General features: G+C 41.3%; 2 protein-coding genes across 6 annotated transcripts in view; one reads left to right on the top strand and one right to left on the bottom strand.

Moving 5' to 3' along the window:
• clcn2a (chloride channel, voltage-sensitive 2a) overlaps window positions 1–10,537 on the top strand; it is a 65,869-nt gene extending 55,332 nt beyond the window's left edge. For all 4 annotated transcript variants that reach the window (XM_086042331.1, XM_086042333.1, XM_086042332.1 and 1 more), the window contains 11 exons: window positions 80–190; window positions 805–1,018; window positions 1,320–1,453; window positions 1,590–1,801; window positions 3,119–3,230; window positions 3,310–3,356; window positions 7,865–7,927; window positions 8,415–8,453; window positions 8,556–8,660; window positions 8,740–8,826; window positions 9,473–10,537. In XM_086042331.1, coding sequence (XP_085898457.1) covers window positions 80–190; window positions 805–1,018; window positions 1,320–1,453; window positions 1,590–1,801; window positions 3,119–3,230; window positions 3,310–3,356; window positions 7,865–7,927; window positions 8,415–8,453; window positions 8,556–8,660; window positions 8,740–8,826; window positions 9,473–9,949 — 1,601 coding nt within the window. In that variant the 3' untranslated portion in view covers window positions 9,950–10,537. The remainder of the gene's footprint in view (window positions 1–79; window positions 191–804; window positions 1,019–1,319; window positions 1,454–1,589; window positions 1,802–3,118; window positions 3,231–3,309; window positions 3,357–7,864; window positions 7,928–8,414; window positions 8,454–8,555; window positions 8,661–8,739; window positions 8,827–9,472) is intronic.
• A 3,908-nt stretch (window positions 10,538–14,445) lies between these two features.
• On the bottom strand, window positions 14,446–20,893 carry fam131aa (family with sequence similarity 131 member Aa). 2 transcript variants are annotated; one of them, XM_086042629.1, is made up of 5 exons: window positions 20,633–20,893; window positions 18,389–18,500; window positions 17,142–17,318; window positions 15,205–15,348; window positions 14,446–15,069 (listed from the first exon to the last, which is right to left on the bottom strand). In XM_086042629.1, exons 2-5 carry the CDS (start codon window positions 18,477–18,479, stop codon window positions 14,747–14,749), a joined length of 735 nt encoding a protein of 244 aa, XP_085898755.1. In that variant the 5' UTR covers window positions 18,480–18,500; window positions 20,633–20,893; the 3' UTR covers window positions 14,446–14,746. The 2 variants fall into 2 exon arrangements, with proteins under 2 accessions (XP_085898755.1, XP_085898754.1); XM_086042628.1 differs by lacking the exon at window positions 20,633–20,893 and adding an exon at window positions 18,591–19,048.
• Window positions 20,894–23,850: the final 2,957 nt, after the last annotated feature.

Below are 23,850 nucleotides of genomic sequence, written 5' to 3'. Positions count from 1 at the left end.
CAATCTTGCCTAGATTATTTTTCATGATAATATAATCCACCCCAAAAAGCATCATGTTGTGAACGTGTGCGATGATTAGGCGCAGCATTTGGCAGACTGGTTGGAGAGATCATGGCTGCCATGTTTCCTGATGGTATACATGCCGACGGCAGCGTCTATCCCATAGTTCCCGGCGGTTATGCCGTAGTGGGTGAGCATCTCCAGTCATCTGTAAACCATTTCTTTTTTAAGAGAGAGATCATACTAAAATGATTTGGGGAATATGAATTTGGGGTACATTCAGTGTTTAAAGTATTAGATAGGCTTTATAAATATTTGTCAGGGAGTTGATTCCTGCCAGATTTTTGCTATTCTCGAAATTGTAAATATAATTGAGCGTTATTGTAAAAGACAATATATACTTTTCTGTATATACTGTATTGGGAAAACATATTTCTTTCTCTGAAAGCTCATGTGCATTTTTGTCGTGACAACGTTTCCAAATTTTGAATCGCGGCAAAAGCAGTGGCCGACAGTCGGCCAGTAATGAAAAATAGGACAATCAGTTTCTGACATGTCACTTAAGCAGTCCTTAAAATACCAGGTACAGTATTTGAAGATTTATATTGAACCTTTACCTTATTTCCATTAACTTGTCCATGTGATCTTGTATATGTTAGCGTTAAGCTAACAGTTATGTTGGACCAAATTACTCGGTAATGGTAATTGGTTGTACATTTTGGCATTCAAATATACAACGTTTAATTGTCTTTTGTTTATGTTTTACAGTCGAACTTTTTTTATTTTTCCCCTCTCCTTGGGCAGGTGCTGCAGCACTTTCCGGGGCCGTCACCCACACCGTGTCCACCGCGGTCATCGTCTTCGAGCTGACCGGTCAGATCTCGCACATCCTGCCCGTGATGATCGCGGTGATCCTGGCCAACGCTGTGGCCCAGTCACTCCAGCCGTCGCTGTACGACTCCATCATCCGCATCAAGAAGCTGCCCTATCTTCCAGAGTTGGGCATGGGCCATCACGAGTGAGTCTCCAGGCTGACTTGGGAAGACTCTCTATCCACTATATAGTGTCCTGTACAGTGAGGTGGCCATTTTGTATTGCTGTTCGGCTCTATAGTGAGTCATGGTTGTCTCCTATATTGTGCCCTCAATGTATCCCACAATGCATCTTGAAAAAGTAGTGGTATAGTGATGAATGATCACTCATTCCCTAGATAGCGATTTCTTTTGCAGCTTTTTTGTTGTGTAAAAATCCCTCTATCGCTAGGATTTTTTTGTGGACTTTTCCATTATAACCTCCATCGCTGACCCTCTATGTTGCAGGAAGTATAATATCCGCGTGGAAGACATCATGGTGCGGGACGTGCGCTTCATCACACTGACCTCGTCCTATCGGGATCTGCAGGAGATGCTGCTGACCGGTCAGCTCAAGACGCTCGCCTTGGTTGAATCTCGAGGTAAGGCAGGGCAGTGTCTTTTCAAGGAGATATGTTTTGCATTTTTTTTTCATCATGTGTTTGGAATAAAAACAATACTGACAGGCTAATCCTGGTGACATCCGCTTGGCCACTTTCCATCCACTTCCCGCTGCAGACTCCATGATCCTCCTGGGCTCCATCGAGAAGCTTCAGCTGCAGTCTCTGCTCTCGCTGCAGCTGAGTCGCCAGCGCCGCCTGACCCACCTGCGCCAGCTGCTCCTGGATAGCGACGCCAACGACAACCTGACCAGCCTCACCAGCCTGACCAGTGACAGCGCCCCCACGTCCTCGCGCCACAGCAACGCTCATCAAGGGGTTCGCTTCCTGGTGAGCAGCCAAGAGGTGTGGAGGCGTCCGGGGCGGGGGTTCGAGAAGAGGGCGGGTCCGGGGGGCGGAGCCGGGCTCCCGGTTCGTGTTGGGAAATCGACTTAAGACACAGCATGTGAGCTGCATGTAGCAGGAGGTAAAGGCACAGATGGAGCTTGTGCAACACAGTGGTGGTAAGTGCTTTGGCTTTAAAGTAGAGACGAAATAGTGAGGGAAATTTCTTATCATGATTATCGTCAGCAAAACGATTATCGGTGGGGTGAAATGTAAGTGAATACAAATGAACACAATATCAGTTCCGAGATTGAAACAATCTGCGTGTACTCTTTTATTCCTTACAAATAAAAAAAAAGTTAGTTTCAGTTATGGAACTCTTCTTTGCACGTTTCTACGTCTGTATTATAGTGCCCCCAGGTGGCCACGGGTGGCACACCAGAAGGAGGGGCACCATGTTGAAATGGCAAAACTGTTTCATTTCTTTACTTTCTATTGAATTATCTCATTACTGTTTGATTCGAAAAGTACAATATTATAGAGTGCTTGTGATGAAAACATTATAAACATGTTTGTTATTTTTTTCAGGGAGGCTTGAACGGTTTTCCATTCATTTCAAAGAAGATGATTTGAGATACAATTTTGTGTTGTGGTTTACGAGTAGGGCTCCGTCCGATTAATCATCCGGGCGATTTAATCAGCCTTGTCAGGTTAAGTCAAATGTATTTATACAGCCCCGAAGAGTCTCAAAGGGCTTCACGGGCCCACAGTTGACACATGTTAACAGCATACTCTGATCTCAATGCCCCAGGAGGGCAAGACAAAACTGAAACTAAAAGCTCTTGTAAAATTGGCAAAAATCTGCAGAGTTTTGGAGTTTGGATTTCAAACAAACAAGAAAACTACACAAATACTACTAAAGGACAACGTATTGTAGAACAGTTCAATGTTCTGCCTGTAATTCATGCCTTGTAAGGGACCGTGAAATAAGGTGTTTATTTTTTTTCATTAATCAGCCGATTAATCTATCGGAATTGGCGTCTGCCTGAAAAAAATGCTCATGGGTCAGGCCCTAGTTACAAGCGTTGTCAAGGAACGATTTAAACCCCACTGTACCTTGAAGCGTTTCTTCCCTGTTGTAAATGTCGTCCCGGTTGCCACTAACGCGCTCGCTTGTCTTGTGTGTGTCTTGTTGTCTGTGCCCTTACCTGTGCTGTCTCCTTTTTTGCTGTCTGTGCACGTCTTTCCTTGTTTGCTGTGCACGTGCATGTCATGTGCGTCGTGTGTGTGCGCCTCCCTCTTGTTAATACGCCTTGCCCGCAGATCTCCACAGAGGAGTCGTCCTCCTTCGGTCCGGCCGGCTCCGACCTTCGCCGTCCTCTCAAGTCGGCGCTCAAAAGCTCGACGGGAGTCAGCGACGCCCACGATCTCGCCGGTACGTAGTGGCCGAGCCGCCGCGCGACTCAAGTCAGGTGTGAAATGGGAACGTCTGATTGTTTCTTTATCCCTGGAAGGCTCTCAGACGCTGTCCTCTGTTGAGCAAGACCAGGAGACACCAGAGGTGACAGCAAACAGTCACAGTGCTTTGTTACACATTGATTGGAGGCATGTGTATAAACACAGACCACTGTCTTAATATCTGATCCTAGTTTGAAACCCAGCCCTCATTTGAAACCCTCATTTGAAATCCTAACGATAGTTTGAAACCCTCATTTGAAACCTTAACCCGAGTTTGAAAACCCTAATTTGAACACCTAAACTGAGTTTGAAACCCTAATCCTAGTTGGAATCCCTAACTTCAAACCGCAACCGTAATTTAAAACTACAATTTAAAACCCGAACCCTAGTTTGAAGCCCTAACTTGAAACCCTAACCTGAGTTTGAAACCCTAAATTGAAACCCTAATCCTAATTTGAAATCATAATTTGTAACCCTAGCCCTAGTTTGAAAACCCTAATTTGAACCCCTGAACTGAGTTTGAAACCCTAATCCTAGTTTGAATCCCTAACTTGAAACCATAACCCTAATTTAAAACCCCAATTTCAAACCCTAGCCCTAGTTTAAAGTCCTAATTTGAAACCCTAACCTGAGTTTGAAACCCTAATTTGAAACCCTAATCCTAATTTGAAACCCTAATTTGTACCCCTAGCCCTAGTTTGAAACCCTAATTTGAACACCTAAACTGAGTTTGAAACCCTAATCCTAGTTATAATCCCAACCTTGAAACCCTAGCCCTAGTTTAAAGCCCTAACTTGGAACCCTAACCTGAGTTTGAAACCCTAATTTGAAACCCTAATCCTAATTTGAAACCCTAATTTGTACCCCTAGCCCTAGTTTGAAACCCTAATTTGAAACCCCAACCCTAGTTTAAAACCCAAACCTTAGATTGAAATCCTAATTGTAAATCAAACCCTCATTTGAAACTGTAACCCTAATTTCAAACCCTAACCCTAGTTTGAAGCCCTAATTTGAAACCCTAACCTGAGTTTGAAACCCTAATTTGTAACCCTAGCCCTAGTTTGAAAACCCTAATTTTTAACCCTAGCCTTCGTTTGAAAACCCTAATTTGAAACCCTAATCCTAATTTGAAACCCTAATTTGTAACCCTAGCCCTAGTTTGAAACCCTAATTTGAAACTCCAACCCTAGTTTAAAACCCTAACCTTAGATTGAAATCCTAATTGTAAATCAAACCCTCATTTGAAACTGTAACCCTAATTTCAAACCCTAACCCTAGTTTGAAGCCCTATCTTGAAACCCTAACCTGAGTTTGAAACCCTAATTTGTAACCCTAGCCCTAGTTTGAAAACCCTAATTCGAAACCCTAAACTGAGTTTGAAACCCTAATTTGAAACCCTAACCTGAGTTTGAAACCCTAATTTGTAACCCTAGCCCTAGTTTGAAAACCCTAATTTTTAACCCTAGCCTTCGTTTGAAAACCCTAATTTGAAACCCTAATCCTAATTTGAAACCCTAATTTGTAACCCTAGCCCTAGTTTGAAACCCTAATTTGAAACTCCAACCCTAGTTTAAAACCCTAACCTTAGATTGAAATCCTAATTGTAAATCAAACCCTCATTTGAAACTGTAACCCTAATTTCAAACCCTAACCCTAGTTTGAAGCCCTATCTTGAAACCCTAACCTGAGTTTAAACCCTAATTTGTAACCCTAGCCCTAGTTTGAAAACCCTAATTTGAAACCCTAAACTGAGTTTGAAACCCTAATTTGAAACCCTAACCTGAGTTTGAAACCCTAATTTGTAACCCTAGCCCGAGTTTGAAAACCCTAATTTGAAACCCTAATCCTAATTGGAAACCTTAATTTGTAACCCTAGCCCTAGTTCGAAACCCTAATTTGAAACTCCAACCCTAGTTTAAAACCCTAACCTTAGATTGAAATACTAATTGTAAATCAAACCCTCATTTGAAACTGTAACCCTAATTTCAAACCCTAACCCTAGTTTGAAGCCCTAACTTGAAACCCTAACCTGAGTTTGAAACCCTAATTTGTAACCCTAGCCCTAGTTTGAAAACCCAAATTTTTAACCCTAGCCTTCGTTTGAAAACCCTAATTTGAAACCCTAATCCTAATTTGAAACCCTAATTTGTAACCCTAGCCCTAGTTTGAAACCCTAATTTGAAACTCCAACCCTAGTTTAAAACCCTAACCTTAGATTGAAATCCTAATTGTAAATCAAACCCTCATTTGAAACTGTAACCCTAATTTCAAACCCTAACCCTAGTTTGAAGCCCTATCTTGAAACCCTAACCTGAGTTTGAAACCCTAATTTGTAACCCTAGCCCTAGTTTGAAAACCCTAATTTGAAACCCTAAACTGAGTTTGAAACCCTAATTTGAAACCCTAACCTGAGTTTGAAACCCTAATTTGTAACCCTAGCCCTAGTTTGAAAACCCTAATTTTTAACCCTAGCCTTCGTTTGAAAACCCTAATTTGAAACCCTAATCCTAATTTGAAACCATAATTTGTAACCCTAGCCCTAGTTTGAAACCCTAATTTGAAACTCCAACCCTAGTTTAAAACCCTAACCTTAGATTGAAATCCTAATTGTAAATCAAACCCTCATTTGAAACTGTAACCCTAATTTCAAACCCTAACCCTAGTTTGAAGCCCTATCTTGAAACCCTAACCTGAGTTTGAAACCCTAATTTGTAACCCTAGCCCTAGTTTGAAAACCCTAATTTGAAACCCTAAACTGAGTTTGAAACCCTAATTTGAAACCCTAACCTGAGTTTGAAACCCTAATTTGTAACCCTAGCCCGAGTTTGAAAACCCTAATTTGAAACCCTAATCCTAATTGGAAAACTTAATTTGTAACCCTAGCCCTAGTTCGAAACCCTAATTTGAAACTCCAACCCTAGTTTAAAACCCTAACCTTAGTTTGAAATCCTAATTTGTAAATCAAACCCTCATTTGAAACTGTAAACCTAATTTCAAACCCTAACCCTAGTTTGAAGCGCTAACTTGAAACCCTAACCTGAGTTTAAAACCCTAATTTGTAACCCTAGCCCTAGTTTGAAAACCCTAATTTGAAACCCTAATCCGAATTTGAAACTCTAATTTGTAACCCTAACCTTAGTTTGAAGACCTAACTTGAAACCCTAACCTGAGTTTGAAACCCTAATTTGAAACCCTAATCCTCATTTGAAACCTAATTTGAAACCCTAGCCCTAGTTTGAAACCCTAATTTGAAACCCCAACCCTAGTTTAAAACCCTAAACTTAGATTGAAATCCTAATTGTAAATCAAACTCTCATTAGAAACTGTAACCCTAATTTCAAACCCTAACCCTAGTTTGAAGCCCTAACTTGAAACCCTAACCTGAGTTTGAAACCCTAATGTGTAACCCTAGCCCTAGTTTGAAAACCCTAATTTGAACCCCTAAACTGAGTTTGAAACCCTAATCCTAGTTTGAATCCCTACCTTGAAACCGCAACCCTAATTTAAAACCCCAATTTCAAACCCTAACCCTAGTTTGAAGCCCTAACCTGTGAAACCCTAACCTGAGGTTGAAACCCTAATCTTAATTTGAAACCCTAATTTGTAACCCTAGCCCTAGTTTGAAACCCTAATTTGAAACCCTAACCTGAGTTTGAAACCCTAACTTAAAACCCTAACCTGAGTTTGAAACCCTAATTTGAAACCCTAATCCTAATTTGAAACCCTAATTTGAAACCCTAACCCCAGTTTAAAACCCTAACCTTAGATTGAAATCCTAATTGTAAATCAAACCCTCATTAGAAACTGTAACCCTAATTTCAAACCCTAACCCTAGTTTGAAGCCCTAACTTGAAACCCTATCCTGAGTTTGAAACCCTAATTTGTAACCCTAACCCTAGTTTGAAAACCCTAATTTGAACCCCTAAACTGAGTTTGAAACCATAATCCTAATTTGAATCCCTACCTTGAAACCGCAACCCTAATTTAAAACCCCAATTTCAAACCCTAACCCTAGTTTGAAGCCCTAACTTGAAACCCTAACCTGAGTTTGAAACCCTAATTTGAAACCCCAACCCTAGTTTAAAACCCTAACCTTAGATTGAAATCCTAATTGTAAATCAAACCCTCATTTGAAACTGTAACCCGAATTTCAAACCCTAACCTGAGTTTGAAGACCTAACTTGAAAGCTAAGCCTAAGGCTAACCTAAACCTAGTTTGAAACCTATCCTCCAAAACTTTTCAATCATAACTCTTAACTTTGAAACCCTAATTCAATTTAAAGTGCTCATTTGAAACTTTAACCCATCCCCTAATTTGAAACCGTCGTCCTACTTTGAAACTTTACTTTGAAACCCTATAACCCTACTCTAAACCCTACTTTGAGGTTACCCATTCTGCCGCACTTGTGCCCAGCATAACGCCAGCTGTGAGTGGGCCCCGTTTGACAAAACGCATGCAGAGCAGGATCACGTTTTTCGTTGTCGTGATCAAGCCTGAGGAAAATGATCCACTTGACTAGAAGTTGTTTTTTTTTTTCATTTCATTCAAGCTGTCAGCACTCACGATTTCTTTTGTCCACTCTCCTTTGGCCCGTCGCTCCCGGTGGGAAGAGTCCGGGTGAGGCGGTACCGTGTGAAAGAAGGAAGCCCAAGCGCGTGCGCATCTCCATGGCGGTAAGATTGTCTCATCTGTTGCCTGGCAACCATTGCCTGGCCAGGACCAAAGTACTTGGGGCGCATGAGCAAAGTGTGCCTGCGTATGTGTGTGGTGTTTGTGTTTTGCGTCTTTGACTTAAAGGTGTCTGCTCATTCCAATCATTTTCTAGCAATGTTCACCAGCCAATCACAGGGACCGTCCACATTTACATTCCTTACATTAGGCAGTCTAGAATCCTCAATTAACCTTGAAATGACTAAATAAGGAGATATTTTATGAACATTTGCATTGTCCTTCCACTTTTCTATTTTGTCTTATATATTCAATTTCTTATTAGAGCAGTAATAAGAAATGCAAGGTTATTTTAAGAGGAAACTAAGACTTCCACTTCCCGGTCATTTAAATGTATACGCTGGTCAATTTTTTTTTTTACGGTCTAAAGTAATAACGGTCTCTGCTAATAGTATGCCTGTGTATTCAATTTTTTAAATTGTACTTCATCAGGACCCGACTGAAGTAGAAGATTGTATGAGCCCAACGGAGGTGAGGCCCGCGGAACAAGAAGAAAGGCGCTAAATCGTATGCTTTTGTTATCTGTGGTAGGAGTAGTAGTTGTACTTAGCAGCCTGTCATGTCTGTTTTTAGATCGCCGAGTGGGAAGAACAGCAGCTGGACCAGCCGCTGGATTTCAAGACCTCCAAGATTGACCCCGCTCCGTTCCAGCTAGTGGAGCAAACCTCGCTTCATAAGGTGCAAGCAGCCAACCTTGCGCAGGACGCCGCTTGCGACGCTGTCAACCATCGTTCTTGTATCTTTGCACCCCCTGCAGACCCACACCATCTTCTCCCTCCTGGGTCTGGATCACGCCTACGTGACCAGCATGGGCCGTCTGGTCGGTGTCGTTTCCCTCAAAGAGGTATGTGTTTGCCTGCGTTGGCTGCGTGGACACGTAACCGTTTTTAACATCCTAACCGATCTTTGCAATTTGACCCCACACCTACGTAAATACAAGATAAAAAACGGGTTAATATTTGCGATTGACGGCTTTCCAAACAGATCAGGGAGCGAAAATCTCTCTCCTCTCACTCCGCACCACAGGATGATCGCCCCAGATTGCTAAACATCAGATAAAATGTGTAAGACCCCAACAACAAGAAACAAGAACAAGAGAAAAAAAAATAGATGCACAATAAATCCACCTACACAGTTGAAGATTTGCGATCGTGAATATCATACAGATTTAACATTAACGATTATTGGCTCAGCAATTTCAGAGATAATCGGGCTTTTGCTGACTTTGATCGTTAGGGGTATAAAATACTCAAATTGCATTTATCATTGTCAGCCAAAACCTTTTTGCGAGCAGACTTGGAAGGAAAAATTACTCTAAACACTCCCAACGCCGCAGGATAATCTCTCAGGATAATCTTTTTGAGACATCCAATCATTCCGTTTATGCTGGCCGTGATCGGAAGAGAGGTAATCATGCTGAAAATTGGGCTGCTTATTGTTAAACCTGTGCGCTTCAGCCTTGTTGTCATGTGACTAAAACCCCTATCCAGCTACGAAAGGCCATCGAGGGCTCGGTGACGGTGACGGGGGTGAAAGTGCGCCCTCCACTGGCCAGTTTCCGTGACAGCGGAAACACCAGCAGCATCTCCGAGGTCACGGAGCTCCACAAGTTGTGCATTCGCCACCGGGGGCTCTCGTTGCCGCGGGAACCCAGACCCCCGGACCAGGTGGAGGACCAGCCGGACGTGGCGTACCAGGATATGCCCGTTGACGTGTCGGACCAGACCGGCCCGGGAAAGGCGGAGCTCCAGGAGAGCCCCTCGTTCACCGAGGACCAATCGGACTTTACCTTTGACTGCAGCCCCGCCCACACCGAGGAGTCCGAGCTGGTTTGTGACTTTGAGCCACCATCGGGCCAAATTCCTGAGCCGGACCAAGTGGCGCAAGAAAGCGGGAGTTCCCCTCTGAGTGGGGGTCAATCAGAACCGGAGGCGGTGAGACCAATCGCTGACGACCAATCAGAGTGATGAATGTTAACATTTCTTCCAATTGTGTACATACAGTACAATGCCTGCTCCATTTCAACACAGCCTTGTTTAAGCCGCAGTCTGGCTATCACTTCCTAGTACTACGTACTGTATATACTTCTCTTAAAACGTATTGTTAACTCATCTCAAATCCAAAGCAATGCAAAACTCCCATCTACTGGCGTTTGTTTGTCACTACAGTTATTTTACAAATCTGAATTTCACTGGACCAATATATCAATTTACGGCCGTATTCCAGTTAACGACTGCAGTGAATGAGTTAAAATGACACTATGGAATTCATTGCGTTCATTAATTCATTGACCCTCATGTTACAGCCTGCGGAGCCGCCGGCGTACGAAACCAGCGATTTTGCTCAAAGTGCCATCTTAATCTGCACTTCACACCAGTAGGGGGCAGTGCATTATATTTTATAGGGTAACACACCTTTGACTGTACTGTGATACCTCATGTCGATGCTGTTTGGTTTTCAATGAGTGTAAAGTAGGAATGGGGAACCCAAATGGCACAATATTGAGCCCACATTTCTTTCAGTAGTTCTGTAGTTCAATTAAAAAGTGAAAGTTTTGTTAGTTTTTCTCATCTGTTAGCTATAATGTTTAAAAATTATTTTTTAATCATGAAATATTCTCTGGGTAGTGAATCTGAGTTTCACTTTTTAAATTCATCTCTATTACAATTTATTATTACGTAGCTGTGGATATTTTTGGGTACAACTGCAATTGATGTAACTTCAAATGATTGCCTTTTATGGAACTTGACTTTATGAAGGCACCTTGATTTAAAAAAAAAAAAAAAAAAAAAAAAAAAAGTTCCCCACACCTGCTTCAAATCACTGACGTGAATGTTTGAATAGATTCCCGCAGGTCACAATATTATTTGGTTATCCGTATTTCTTGATTGTGGATCATTGATGTCGTCATCGTCATCATTTTTATGGACGCCGCACGTTTTGCATGCTGGATTATGAAAGATTGCCCAATCACCAGCCCGCGTCTTGAAAAATCTTCTGGCGCGCGTTTATTCTTCTTGTCCAGACAAATGAGTGGCGTGTGACCAAATGGAGAGGAAAGCACACAGTTGTTAACTACCTAATTCCCCCATAATGGGCTCACATATTGTAGGACAGGTTGTGATCTAGAGTCTACTGTTGATAATATCAGACAGTACGTATATATTTGTAAAGTGGTGTTGGCTTATTCATCACCGGATATGCAATAAACAAAACTGTAATAATGCCGTAAAAGGGATTTAGCAAAGTCACCCAGGTGGCATTGTTTCATGTCTTTGGTGACTTTTATGTGACAATGTTATGATTTGTTTTTTGTTTTTTTTCTTCTTTTTGAAGTGTAGTGTTTGTCCACTCAGAAGGCGTATTAGGGCCCCAATTGAAAGAAAAAAAAACATTAGGAGACTAGTGTCATATGTCTTCAAGATGAAAGCTGTAACACTTATGAGAATAAAGTTATGTTTTCTTTATTTATAAGTAAGTTGTCAAACAAAAGTTGTAAAAGTTGTCTACGTTTGAGATTAAAGTAATGCTATGTGAGTAGAGTATATTTTTTAAGTGAAAAAAATGGGATGGTTTTAGAAAAAAGAGAACTTTTCCAGAACAAAAAGTCACAGTTTCAAGATTTAAGTCATAATATTGTGACAATTGTGTATATTTTCAAGATTACAAGTCCTATTTTGACAAATGAATGTTTTTCTAGGACTTTCTAAAAAAATAAATAATAAAAAAAACATACATCTCACAATATTCTAATTTGATCTCATTATATTACGACTTTATTTGGAAAATGTACGACTGTTCTCGTAATACTACGAATTAAGTGAAAAAAATGGGGTGATTTTAATCTAGCAATTTTATAACTTTATTATATTTCATATGACTTCAATCTAAAAAATTATAACAATCATAAAACTATAGCAACGTTATTCTTATAACTTATATGCTAGGCAATATATTACTATTATAAGACTTTTTTGAAACTATATAAGCTTTTTCTCAAAAGCACGTAACTTGATTCTGGTAGTACTGACTTTAATTTAAAACATTTTTAATTTAAATACCAAAAAATATATACCTATTATTGAAGGTGTACAATTTGAGTCTGTCTAATTTAAGTCCTTTATTGTGGTAATATTAGCACTTTTATCGAAGTGAAAAAAAACGATGACCTCGTATTGTCACAACTAATTGCTTGGAAATATAAAACTATTTGGGTAATATTACGACGTATGTCAAAAATGTACTTTACTTTGAGACTTTTATCTCAAATAAATATAGACAAAAATATATGACTTTATTCTCATAAAATCATGACTTGAATGCTGTGGTGTATTTTGTTCATTTTCAACGTGGCCCTAATACTCCTTTGTTTACTCCTCCCAAAAAATACTCACTGTCCCTCTCTTATTATTCTTGACAAAAAAAGGCAGCTTCCAAAGGTCCACCAGGCCGAGCAGAGAACGACCGTTACAAGTACTTGTACTTATGCGTGAAGCACACTGTAAATATCACGCCGGCTTTAGGCTGGCAGCCTCCGGTGGCTTTTATAAGGGCAACGACATATAACGACCGTATAAACTGCCAATATATCGCCACACAAACATACGGCGACATGCACACGACTATATTCTACTCCTCTAATACGCGATATGACCAAGAATATGACATGTATAACCCAGCCTGACCGTGAATGCAGTGTTGACATTATGTAACTAAGAAGCACATACCATGCTGTCGAGCAAATTGTGAGTCTGTGTCTGTCAAATATGGATGCAAGTGCGTGTCGCTTGCACTTTTTAGAGCCATATTTTCGTTCCGCGGGCTCCTTCATGTCTGTCAACGTGCGCCACGAATCTGTTTGCGTCGTAGAATGTGTCCGTAGAAGAGGACCCGCACACAGTTCAATGTAAGATGGTTTGCAGCGTATCTAGTTCAGCAATAAGTCTGTAGTACACGAGCTCCCTTTATATGCTTTTTGTACATACAACATACATGCAAATGTCAACGGAGCCAGAATGCATTCAGAGTCAAACAGCCATTGTTATTTTTCAGAGAACATGAAATATGTTTTTGTACATGAGCCACTGATTTTAGTTTCAACAAAAAGCACCTTGGGAAAAAAATCATGTTGTCTCGGCTCTTTTTTTGTCCTCATTTCATTGCCAGGCTGGGATCGCTGTTTGAGAAATGATTCTACTTTTGGGAGTCCAAACATGCTCAAAAACGCAACAGATTTGGCAAGTGCGTGTACAGTAGTGAGAATTTGAGGGATCCCAATCACGACACCTGAAAACTCACTCAATAGTGCCCTCTGGAAAGTTTGAAAAAAATTAGAGCCTGACATAGTTTCACGAATCGACAGGAAATCGAGTGGACTTGTCTATCTTAATCACAAGCACCAAAAAGTATCAAGGACACATGCCCCAAATTGAACAGGAAGTTGGCCATTTTGGTTTGAAGCAAACATTTCGCATACTGTTGCACCGCTGGCAAAATTTGAAAAAAGTAGCCCAAGACATCAGGTTGCCTGATTGACAAGAAATTAAAAAAGACAAGTAAAACGAAAGAAGTTTATTTTGTCATAAAAATACGAAATAGTCTTAGGGGTCCCTAAGACTATTTCGTATTGACAGCTTCAATTCAGCAGGACGGCCATTTTAGTTTGAATCGCATTTTTGGGTCAATTGGCAATCCTCGCAAATGTGAAAAAGTACACTAGGTTGCCCGATCACGAAATTGGGTGGACATGTCTATCGTAACAGGAAACACAAAAAGGTTTCACGGACCACTGCCTTAAATCCAACAGGAAGTCAGCCATTTTAGTTTGAATCAGCTATTTTGGGGTTATTTGACCATTTACACAGATTTAAAAAATGAGTCCTTGACACCGGTTTCACCAATTGGCACTAAATTGGGAGGACATGTCTGTCATAAGACTCATAACAGAACCCATGAAAAAGTCTCAAAAACCCATGCATGAAATCAAACAGGAAATCAGCTAATTTGGTTTGAAGCTGCCATTTTGGGGTCCATTTGACCATTTACGCAAATTTGAAAAATTAATTCCTGACCCTAAATATTCATGGGCAACGCCTTAAATCCAACAGGAAGTCAGTCACTTTAGTTTGAAACAGACCATTTTTGGGGGTCAATTTGACAATTGATGCACATTTGAAAAATTTGCCCCTGACACTGGTTTCACTAATTAACATATTTGGTGGACACGTCTAGCATAACAGGACCCCAAAAATAGTGCCGAGGACCTATCCTTTTTGGTGACTTTGGTCATTTATGAAATTGAAAAATTCCCTTAACACCAATCTGTCTGATCGGCACGAAATTTGGTGGACATGTCTACCATATCAAGATGCAACAAAAAAAATCCCAAGGACACATGCCTGAAATTGACGAGGAAGTTTGCCAGGTTGGTTTGAGGCTGCCTGGAAATAAACGACAAGACACGTGCGCACCCCCAGAAAAAAATCACCTTATATTTTTACGTGTGCAAGGACATTCAGTATCAACATCCACGTGACACAGCATGAATCTCCATAAATACAACACTACAAAATATTCCATAGAAAAACAACGCCATAGCAACACTTGACACCAAAAACTGTACAAAACGGACAGCGATACATTCCACTCGCAATTCTCCAGTGGCGCTTTTGGCCTGAAAATGGACTTCGAGAGAAGAAGAAGAAGAACACAAGGCGAAGCAGAACAGATGACGTCATATCCACCATCAAGACATGGACGAAACATCACATCAAGAACTCTTTATCCTCCATCTTGTCTCCTCCTTGGTCCTGGCTTTCTTGGTCGTCCTCATCCAGGGACGCCACCCCGGAGGAGGCCCGGTCCAACGGGAAGCAGCCGGAGCTCCACGCCCGACCTTCGTGGAACACCTCATCCTCTTCCTCCTCTTCCTCCTCTCCGGGAGATTCCGAGAGCGAGGTAGAATAGCAGGAATCGAAACGACCGGGCCTCCACTCGGGTTTGTGGTGGACGTAGACGTCGCCACCGCCGCCCCCTTCGGAAATCCGTTCAGACGGAGCTGCGCAGGTAGGATCGGACGTGGCGGAGTCTAAGGGAGGAGGAAAGAGTCAGAAAACCTACATGGAGATGGGCGGCTGGAAGAGATGGGAAGGTGGGATTTGGTCAGTGATGGAGGTAGAATGATGACAGAGGATGTGGAAATGGTTTGGGATTTTGGGGCTACCTGCCGTGCTGTGAGGGGGGGAGTCTGCGTGAGAGCCCACTTTGGCGTCCTCGTCGTTGGAGTCTTCCTCGTCCTCCTCGTCCTCATCCACCGACGCCCACGCTCGCAGCTTGGCCTCGGCAATGGCAAACTGCTCGGCCACGCCTTGGGGGGAACCCGTGGAGTCAGGTTGGTCTACAATTGGAGCTTAGACCTACTGAGGGTCAAACTGGCCCATTTCGAAGTTTGAAGCTGGTCAAATTAACCAGGTGTTGTTTTTGGGTTAAAAATAACACAATTTGGGGTCAAAAATTGACCACTATTTGGGTGAATTTGACCCAACTTTCATACTTTGGTTTTCTGCAAAAACAACCCCAAAAATGGGTAGTTTTGTACAAAACAACCCCAAAAATGTGGGCAGTTTTGTACAAAACAATACAAGTTGGGTAAAATTGACCCAATAGGTGATCGGTCCATTTTGGATCCAAAATTGTTATTTTTAAGACAATTGTTTTAACAGTGATATGTGTTAAAAAAAAAAAATCCAATGGAGTCACGCTGCTCCTTAACCAGTACTTAATGTTGCTCTTATATAGCGGGTCAAATTGACCCGTTTTAAAGTATAAACTAGGTCAATGTCATACTTTTGAAAAAAAAAAAAAATCTCTGGAAAATATATTTAAAACCGTAGAAAATATGTCTAAGAAAAATAAAAGCGTCTCCGTCTCACTTTCTACTGTATGTCAAATTGACACATTTTAAGTAATATCATAATTATATTGAAAAATATTAAAAATCTATATTGCCGCACTACCAGAACTTAGCCCTGCTGTTACACTGCGGATCAAATTGATCCATTAAGTTTCTAACTCTTGAAAAAATGTTTTCGTTTGTTTGTTTTTGTTATTTACCTTTAGCTACACTTAACTCCGCTGTAATACAAACACTGACTGCGTTTACATGCCGTCAATATTCGAGTTAAGGTCAAAATTCCGATTTTTGAGTCATTCGGAAAAAAACGTTTACATGGTTTGAGCGGACAGATCACGATCGCATTTGAATAAATGGATTGAAAAGCAGACGCACGGACGTCGTGACGCATATACACGTCATTTCCGCTTGTTACTCGCTACCGTCAATAAAACTATTATATTAATGCCACTCACCACAGGAACAAAGCAGTCTGTTTCCTCCGCGTTACAAAAGTGCGACACTGCGTTACGCCATGATTGTTTACCTCTCGGCTTGTATATTTCCGGCGAGTTGCGCGCAAGACATACAGACTTATACACTACTGTGAAAACTCCGCAAAGGAATCACTGTATTCAAGTTGGACTCCCTACGGCGAGGATGCTGCGCACAGAACCACTTCCTGTACTACTAAGACCAAGATTCCATGCAGGCCTACAAAGACCTAGATTCCTTGCGGTTGACCAAGCGATCATACCCAAATACTGCCAATATTTGGGTTTTAAACGGATTGTTGCTGCATGTAAACTCGGTCATTGTCAAGTGTTTCGATTGCAAATTATAGGTGCCACTTTCCTCATTCCAAACGGCTAACATCACAGCCGAGAATGAGTCACGGCCAAACAACAACAAGAGTTTCTCACAGTGCCACTGCCACCAAGACCTGCTCGTCCTGCTCCCAGGAGACCTTTAGAGGATTAGGTGCTTGACAGAAGGTCGGAGGTGCCAGATGATGCCGCCGCTAAACCTGACTAAACTAAACCTGACTAAACTAAACCTGAAGTCAAAGGACGCACGTGCCCCAGCGCAATCAAACACAGCAGGCAGCTACTTTCAAGGCATTGCAAAATATATTTTCTGCATCTTGAATGCAACTGAAGTGCAACATATTGGTTGCAAATGTCATTATCTGCATATTGGTAATAATGACATAAAAATAACAACATGCACCGAGTACGTACGAGTGTGTGTGTGTGTACGTGTAGTACCTGCAGCGAAGCGGGCCTCCTTCTCGCCTTCGCTCAGGTGGCAGTAGGAGCTGAAGTGGGCGGCCTGGGGGGGGTCGACGGGTTTGGGCCAACCTTTCCACTCGATGAGGTGGGCCACCCGACCCTGGGCCAGTGATGTGGGCTTGGTCACATGGTCCCTCACCGCCTGAGAGATGCCTGCATGTGTGTGGACAGCTGGGTTACAAAATACAGCGCTGCCTCCTGACATGAGTCTCACTTGACATTTCCGGTCAAACTCAACCTAACTTTATTTCAAGAGCACTTGAAAAACAACCAGAGCTGCATAAAACGTGCTGCACATAAAGTCCAAATCAGACATGTCAAAACAAAGACTGCTAACACAACGAATGAATAACATAAAAACAGCAAAACAATACAGGACTGGCTGCCTCAAAAAAAAGTGCATTACAGTAATCCAGCCAAGATGTAGCAAAGGAATGGATTACTGTTTCATAATAAGTAACTAAACATAAAACAAAGGGAATTACATTGTGTGTATTTAAACCAACCACAGTGATGTTTTAAATAAGTCTGTTTAGCTTAATGCTAACACACAATGCAAAACGCCATTTTGAGCTAGCAAAACTAGCACTGAAGTTGCGTAGGTTTAAACCTTTAAGCAATGGATATTTCAACACAAATAGAGAAGCAATATATGGAGACAGACAAAACTCACAGGCATATATTATTCATCCTTTGTGAAGAACATTTTCTTTTTTAATGACTGCAATTTATTTGGACCATCTCTGTGCAGGTTGTGGCAGAAACGTTTATATTTTGTTCAACAATATTTCTATATGTATTTATAAAGTCAAATACTGTAGATTGTAATATAAGCAAAAAAATATGTTATAAATATGTTTGCTACCTTTTTTTAGGCTGGAATGGATTGATGGTATTTCCATTCACTTCAATATGGAAATATGATTTGAGATATAAGTGGTCACAGAACGAAATTAACTTGTATCTCAAGGCATCAGTGTATATACTGTATTTTTTAATTATCTTGAAAGCACATACTTATAAAAACCAAAAAAAAGAATTAATACATGTGAATTAACTAATTGTCGGAGAATAATAAAAAAAAAAGAACACTCAAATGTTCATTTAACATAATTCCAACATGCATAATAATTTGGAAGACAGTGTATTATCAATACAGTATTTCTCTGAGCTGCTTGTTTACCAAATGTGGTTCCACAATGAAAACGTTTAAAGTGTTTTACCATTCAGGGAGGATCTAGCTAGCGCCGCAAACTCATGGATGCCCACACTTTTCCGCGAGTCCGCCGGAGATTTTCCTGACTTTGGAATCATGTCACTCTCCTCGAATTTCACCTGCAAGTCACAACAGAGGTTCGTCAATACAAGTCTGGCAAAAAAAAAAAAAAAAAAAAAAAAGAATAAAAGAGAATTTCTGCTGTTGACCTCTTCTTCTTCCTGCCACCTCCTTTCGCTACTCCTGGACTTCAGCCTCATGGCGTACTTGCGTCCTCGCTGTAGAAGTACCAACTAAACGATAACCACTAACCAGCTGGAGTGTTTGAAAAGCTCTGGCCCTGCCCTACATTTACTTGTTAAGCCAGCCAAATGGTTGCCCAAAGGTCAGAGTGCAGGGAGGTGCGATTCAAGCATATGGCATGTAGTAAGCCGCTTAGGCCCACCGCGCAGCTGCTAATGCCGATTAAAAGCGATAGTGCCACCTAACCCGATGTGCAAATCATGGGGGGGGGGGTTACTTCAATGCCTGCGGTGTGACGCGCTCGTGTCAAATGACAAATTACACCAGGTGAATCTCAAACACTTGTGGGGAAAAACCTCGTAATAGTGAATTCCGTGATGTAAAAATATCCTATTCAATGACTCACTTCAGCATCTTTTCATAGCATTAACTGCACTTATTTTTCTTTGTCTTTAGCACACTTTTGAAATAATACAAACATTTAAAACACATTGAGAGAGAACAAGAGCAATGAATAAGACAAAAAATATCGTAGACTGTTAAAGTGCACGGATCCATATATTATGTTTCCAGTCAACAAATCACTTTTTTTCCCCAAATTATATTTATCTTACCAGTTCACAATATCCAAAAATGATCCTGAACATTAGAAATTAAATTTAAAGCCATCACTCATACCTGTCAAGTTGTACACATTCTGTGTGCTTTGTACAGGTGGTAACACCTTTTAAAACATGTATACCGTACATCGCTGATTTCAGTTCACGTGACAGCAGCCATTCGAAAAGAATGTGTAATGTGTAAGATTACAACTTTCGTAAGATTCAGTACACCCCGGGGTTGACAGGTATGCATCGATTTCTGCCGGCACAAAAAGCAGGATTGAAGAGGATTTGACATTTAATATCCTCAGCAAAAACTAGACTGAGCTTGAAAAACTTCCAGTTCTCACTCGTCTTTCAAATTTGCAGCGGCAAACAAAATAGTGTCCCGCCATCGTAAGGCCTCGACACACCAATCCGACATCGGCAAGTCGGTACAAGCCATCTGTTTGGTGTGTCCCGCAACGTCGTAAAGTCGGAACCGTTGTAAGGGCTTTTGGGGGGCGTGTTCAACATGTACAATCGGGTCGGGCTGTCGGAACAAATGATCACTGTGATTGGCTGTTAGCTAGCGAATCAAAGCACTAGACAAGAACGGGAAGTGACGAATGCGGACAAACGGTGAAAATCGAATCTTTTCCTCAAGAAAAAATCAACTTTGCTCATTTTTCACATCTCTGTGGCCTTAATGGCTGGCTGGACAGAAGAGCACAAAAAAAAAAGAAAAAAAAAAAGGCCGCCGTTATTCGACATCGCCGATCGAGTGATGCAAGGCAAGCTATGGGAAGCTATTGAGACTTAGCTGGTTATACAGGTAGGATTTATTTTTATACTTAAGTTTATTTTCATAGAGAAACCGATTAGAATTGTTTAGTAAATATATTAACTCCAATGGCATGGCGGAGGGAGTGGGTGTGCTACTTCTCACGCATGCGCAAAGGTCCGGAGTAGTTGGCGTCTCCGCCGGCTTTTGCAGTGTATTTCTACGTCATTTTCCGGTCCGACGAGCCGACTTCTAGGCCGACGCAACAGTTGGCCACGCCGGCCGACGTCAGATTGGTAACGTGTCCTAGAAACAGCACGCACACACACGGTCGACCGCAACGTAAGAACCAACAAGTGGGCTCCAGGTGAGCCGGCCTGAGCAGCCTCCTTGCGGGGGCGAGTCAAAGGCGGCTGCGGGAGGGGGTGCTCGGCGACTCTATGTTATGAAATGGAGCGTTCAATTACCGCAGCACTGCACACGCGTGACGTCAGGGCCTGCAAATGATGGAGTTACGTGGCAAAAACAAAGCAGGTGGACGCAGGGATTTTCGCTTCTGCCGCCCTGCGCCCCCCACACCAACCTCCACCGAGCACCCCGAGCATCGGTCTCTCTGCCTTGCGTCCACCCGTGCTCCACCTACCTGTAAATCACATCATCGCTCATTCTAATATGCAGCACGGCGTCCAAACCAAAGCCGATCAACAGATTCGAAGGAAGAGAAAAGCGCGTCGGTCCTCGCGCATCACGCTGTCGGGGCGCCGAGCATCTTCAGCCACGTCGGATGTCCGCCACGGAAGGAGGAGGAGGAGGAAGAGAATGAAGAGGATGACGAGGAGGCACCATGGATCGCTCGGCGGGCCGAATGTCTCCGATATGTCGAGCGTCATCAAGGCGGTGGCATACCCGCCCCTCGGGTACCCCTTCTTTTACAACTCCCCTCCTCCCCTAACATGCAGGCATTTTTTTTTTTTAATCTATTTTATTTACTTTGCAGACTCTGCACAAGATGTAACAGGACGCACACTAGCAGTCGACATACAAAAAAAAAAAAAAAAAAAGAGAAAACAAAGACATGCAGTGGTGTCTTTCCTCGTTGATATGAATGGAAATTCAATAATCTGTTGCTGCAGCCCCCGCAACCCAAACATTTAATTTGTTTTTTTTAACGTTTTGGGTTGATTCTCTTAAAGAAAAAATGCACTCTACAGTATTATGCTGTATTGTACAGAAACTTCTTGCCGCCAAACAAAGAAAATGTTCAGAATCACATCATAACGTGAGAAAAATCCCATTTTAATGTCGCGACAGCAACGTTTTAAAGTAATACATTTCACAATATAATACTAAGACGACTCATGATGTTTTTTTTAATTCAAACAACAACCAAGAAATAACACATACACCACATACAGTACTATCTGTAGCGGCAGAGTAAAATTGTCAATTTCCTTCCTGAAAAATGTCTTAATTTTCTCATTATTAAAATGTCAGGAACATTACAGGACTGTGCGTGTTTTACTGCATTGCTATCTATCTATATATACACACACATTTAATATTAATGCTTCAAAGAATAAATCACTCAGAATTATTTACTTAGCAGTGACCATTCAACAATGCACATTGCACACATGTATGTGACGGACCGGTCCATCTCTCTGTGGCTGTCGGACGCTCATTTTGCCGACGATTGACAAACGACGGGAAAAATGTAAAAATAGACGGATTAAACATAGACGGACTCCCCTTTATTTAGTCTCCCGTCCGTCTGCAATCCATCAGTCTATTTTTAGCGGCAGTTTAAAATTAGAGGTGGTCCAGCCTATAGGCGGGTACTATCCCCCCCGGAAAAAAAGGCGAATGACGGACGGAAGGGCACCCGCGTTGCAGACGGACGACAAATAACGGACGCTCAATTTTCAGTAAAATGCCCAGCTGATATTTTTAAATAAATGCAGGCCCGACTAATCATTTTAGTGCCAATGGCCCTTTTCATGTGAGGAAATTTTCAAGGGCCAAAATGAAAACACGTCAATTGCCATAGCTGCAATTCAACGAGCCGTGTCGTAGCGTTTGCTGTGCATCCATCCATTTTCTGATTCACTTTTCTTCAAGTTGTCATCTGCGCATTACGGGACATCGTAATCTAGCGATGAAACTTCACTTTGTGCTGCGGTTAGCCTGAAGTACATTTGAATCGAATGTGGGGAATCTGATCTTGTAGCCAGGTTTCCGTGATTAACAAATCCAACAATTGTGAATTTAGCGATTTCCAGCTAGTTGTTGCTCCAGATCACCCATTCTGTGTGTTACAGCTCTACAATCGGAGGTAGAGAGGTGCCTCAACAGCGGGGTTTGAGTGGTTAGCATTTACCTCCCGCTATCTAAGTGTGGTTAAAAGGCGCTCAAACGTATGCATTTCTACTGTAATCCAATGGCGATTAAATCCACACGATTATAGTATCCAGCAGAAAGGTAATATTACAGTTAAAGAGGAAACTGCACGGCTCGTTCGTCATCACACTCCGACGCGCAAGTGCTCCGGCGGCAGCCTGAAGCCGCTTCCGCTTTGAGGCAGAGCCACGACCAACCGGCTGGGTGACTGCCGAGGTAGCCTCGGCTGCGGCTCTCAAGTTTCAATTGTAAAAGAATGGCAGGTTCTATGCCTGTATTAGTCTTGACCGCGTTGCCAGACTAAAAAAAAAAAATCAAAAATCATAACCATCTCTGGTATTGTTCAGGGGACCGGGCCAAAGGTGAAGGCAGGCCATATCCGACCCGTGGGCTGCAGTTTTGGGATACCTGATTTAGAGTAAAGTAGCGCTTTGCCAACATTTTGCATTATCTTTGAAAGAACTACATTGCAGTGACTTGAGCTTCATTTAGACATTTGCCACCATCTTATGTATCTATAGGCAATTACAAACCTTTTCTTGGGGTGGGTCAATTACTATAATGTGATTAAAGTTGTAATTTCACAAAACAGAAGTATAGTTTTGAGGAAGGAAAAAAAGTTTTTTGTATTTAAATGAGGATTACAAGAATAAAGTGAACAATTCAAGAAAAACAGGTATTCTTGTAGAATTCAGAATTTCAAAACTTTAAAATACAGTACTTATTTTTGTAATATTGCAGCATTAGTCGTACATTTTTATTTGGATAAAAATTCCGAGTTAAGTCATATTTTTGAGAATTACTATCACTTTGGTCATATTCTTTAGAAGAAAAAAAATCAAAATGAAACGTACTTAAAAAAATAAAATCATATTTTTGATAATGGTATTGGTATGGTGAGAGTCATTGTTGAAAGTGGAGAATATTTGTCAGATTACAAAAATAAAGTGGTATATTTCCAGATTAAAGTCGCAATATTAAAAGATTGTCTATTTTTAAATTGTATTTTTCAGGAAAAAAATGTATCTTTACGATTAGTCATACGAGAATTAAGTTATTTATTGTATATTTGGGATTCATCATAAATTTTCAAGGTAATTTATAGAATGAAGTCAAATTAGAAAAATGTGAAATATTTTTGAAAGTCTTTCCAGAATAAAGTATTTTTTTTTCTAGAAAAAAGTTGTATTTAAATAAGGTAAACTTTTTCAAAAGTATACGATTGGTTATATTACAAAATTAATCTCAAAATGTAACATTTTCATGAAAGTATACAATTTGTCAATATTTTAATTTTAACTACATAATTTTTTATCTTGAAAATACGCAACCACTCCTTTGAAATGATGAACATAATCACGTACAACCCCAAAGAGACAACGAAACTTGAAATTTCACCAAGTCGACCACATCGTACAGTCGAGTACAACATGAACTGCTGCTATAGGTTAAAAAAAATAAAAC

The sequence above is a fragment of the Filicampus tigris genome, chromosome 10 (assembly GCF_054856515.1).
Source record: "Filicampus tigris isolate MCC_2025a chromosome 10, RoL_Ftig_1.0, whole genome shotgun sequence".
Classification (NCBI taxonomy): Eukaryota; Metazoa; Chordata; class Actinopteri; order Syngnathiformes; family Syngnathidae; genus Filicampus; species Filicampus tigris.
The sequence above is the reverse complement of the archived record's forward strand: the minus strand, read 5'-3'. Positions and strand labels throughout refer to the sequence as shown.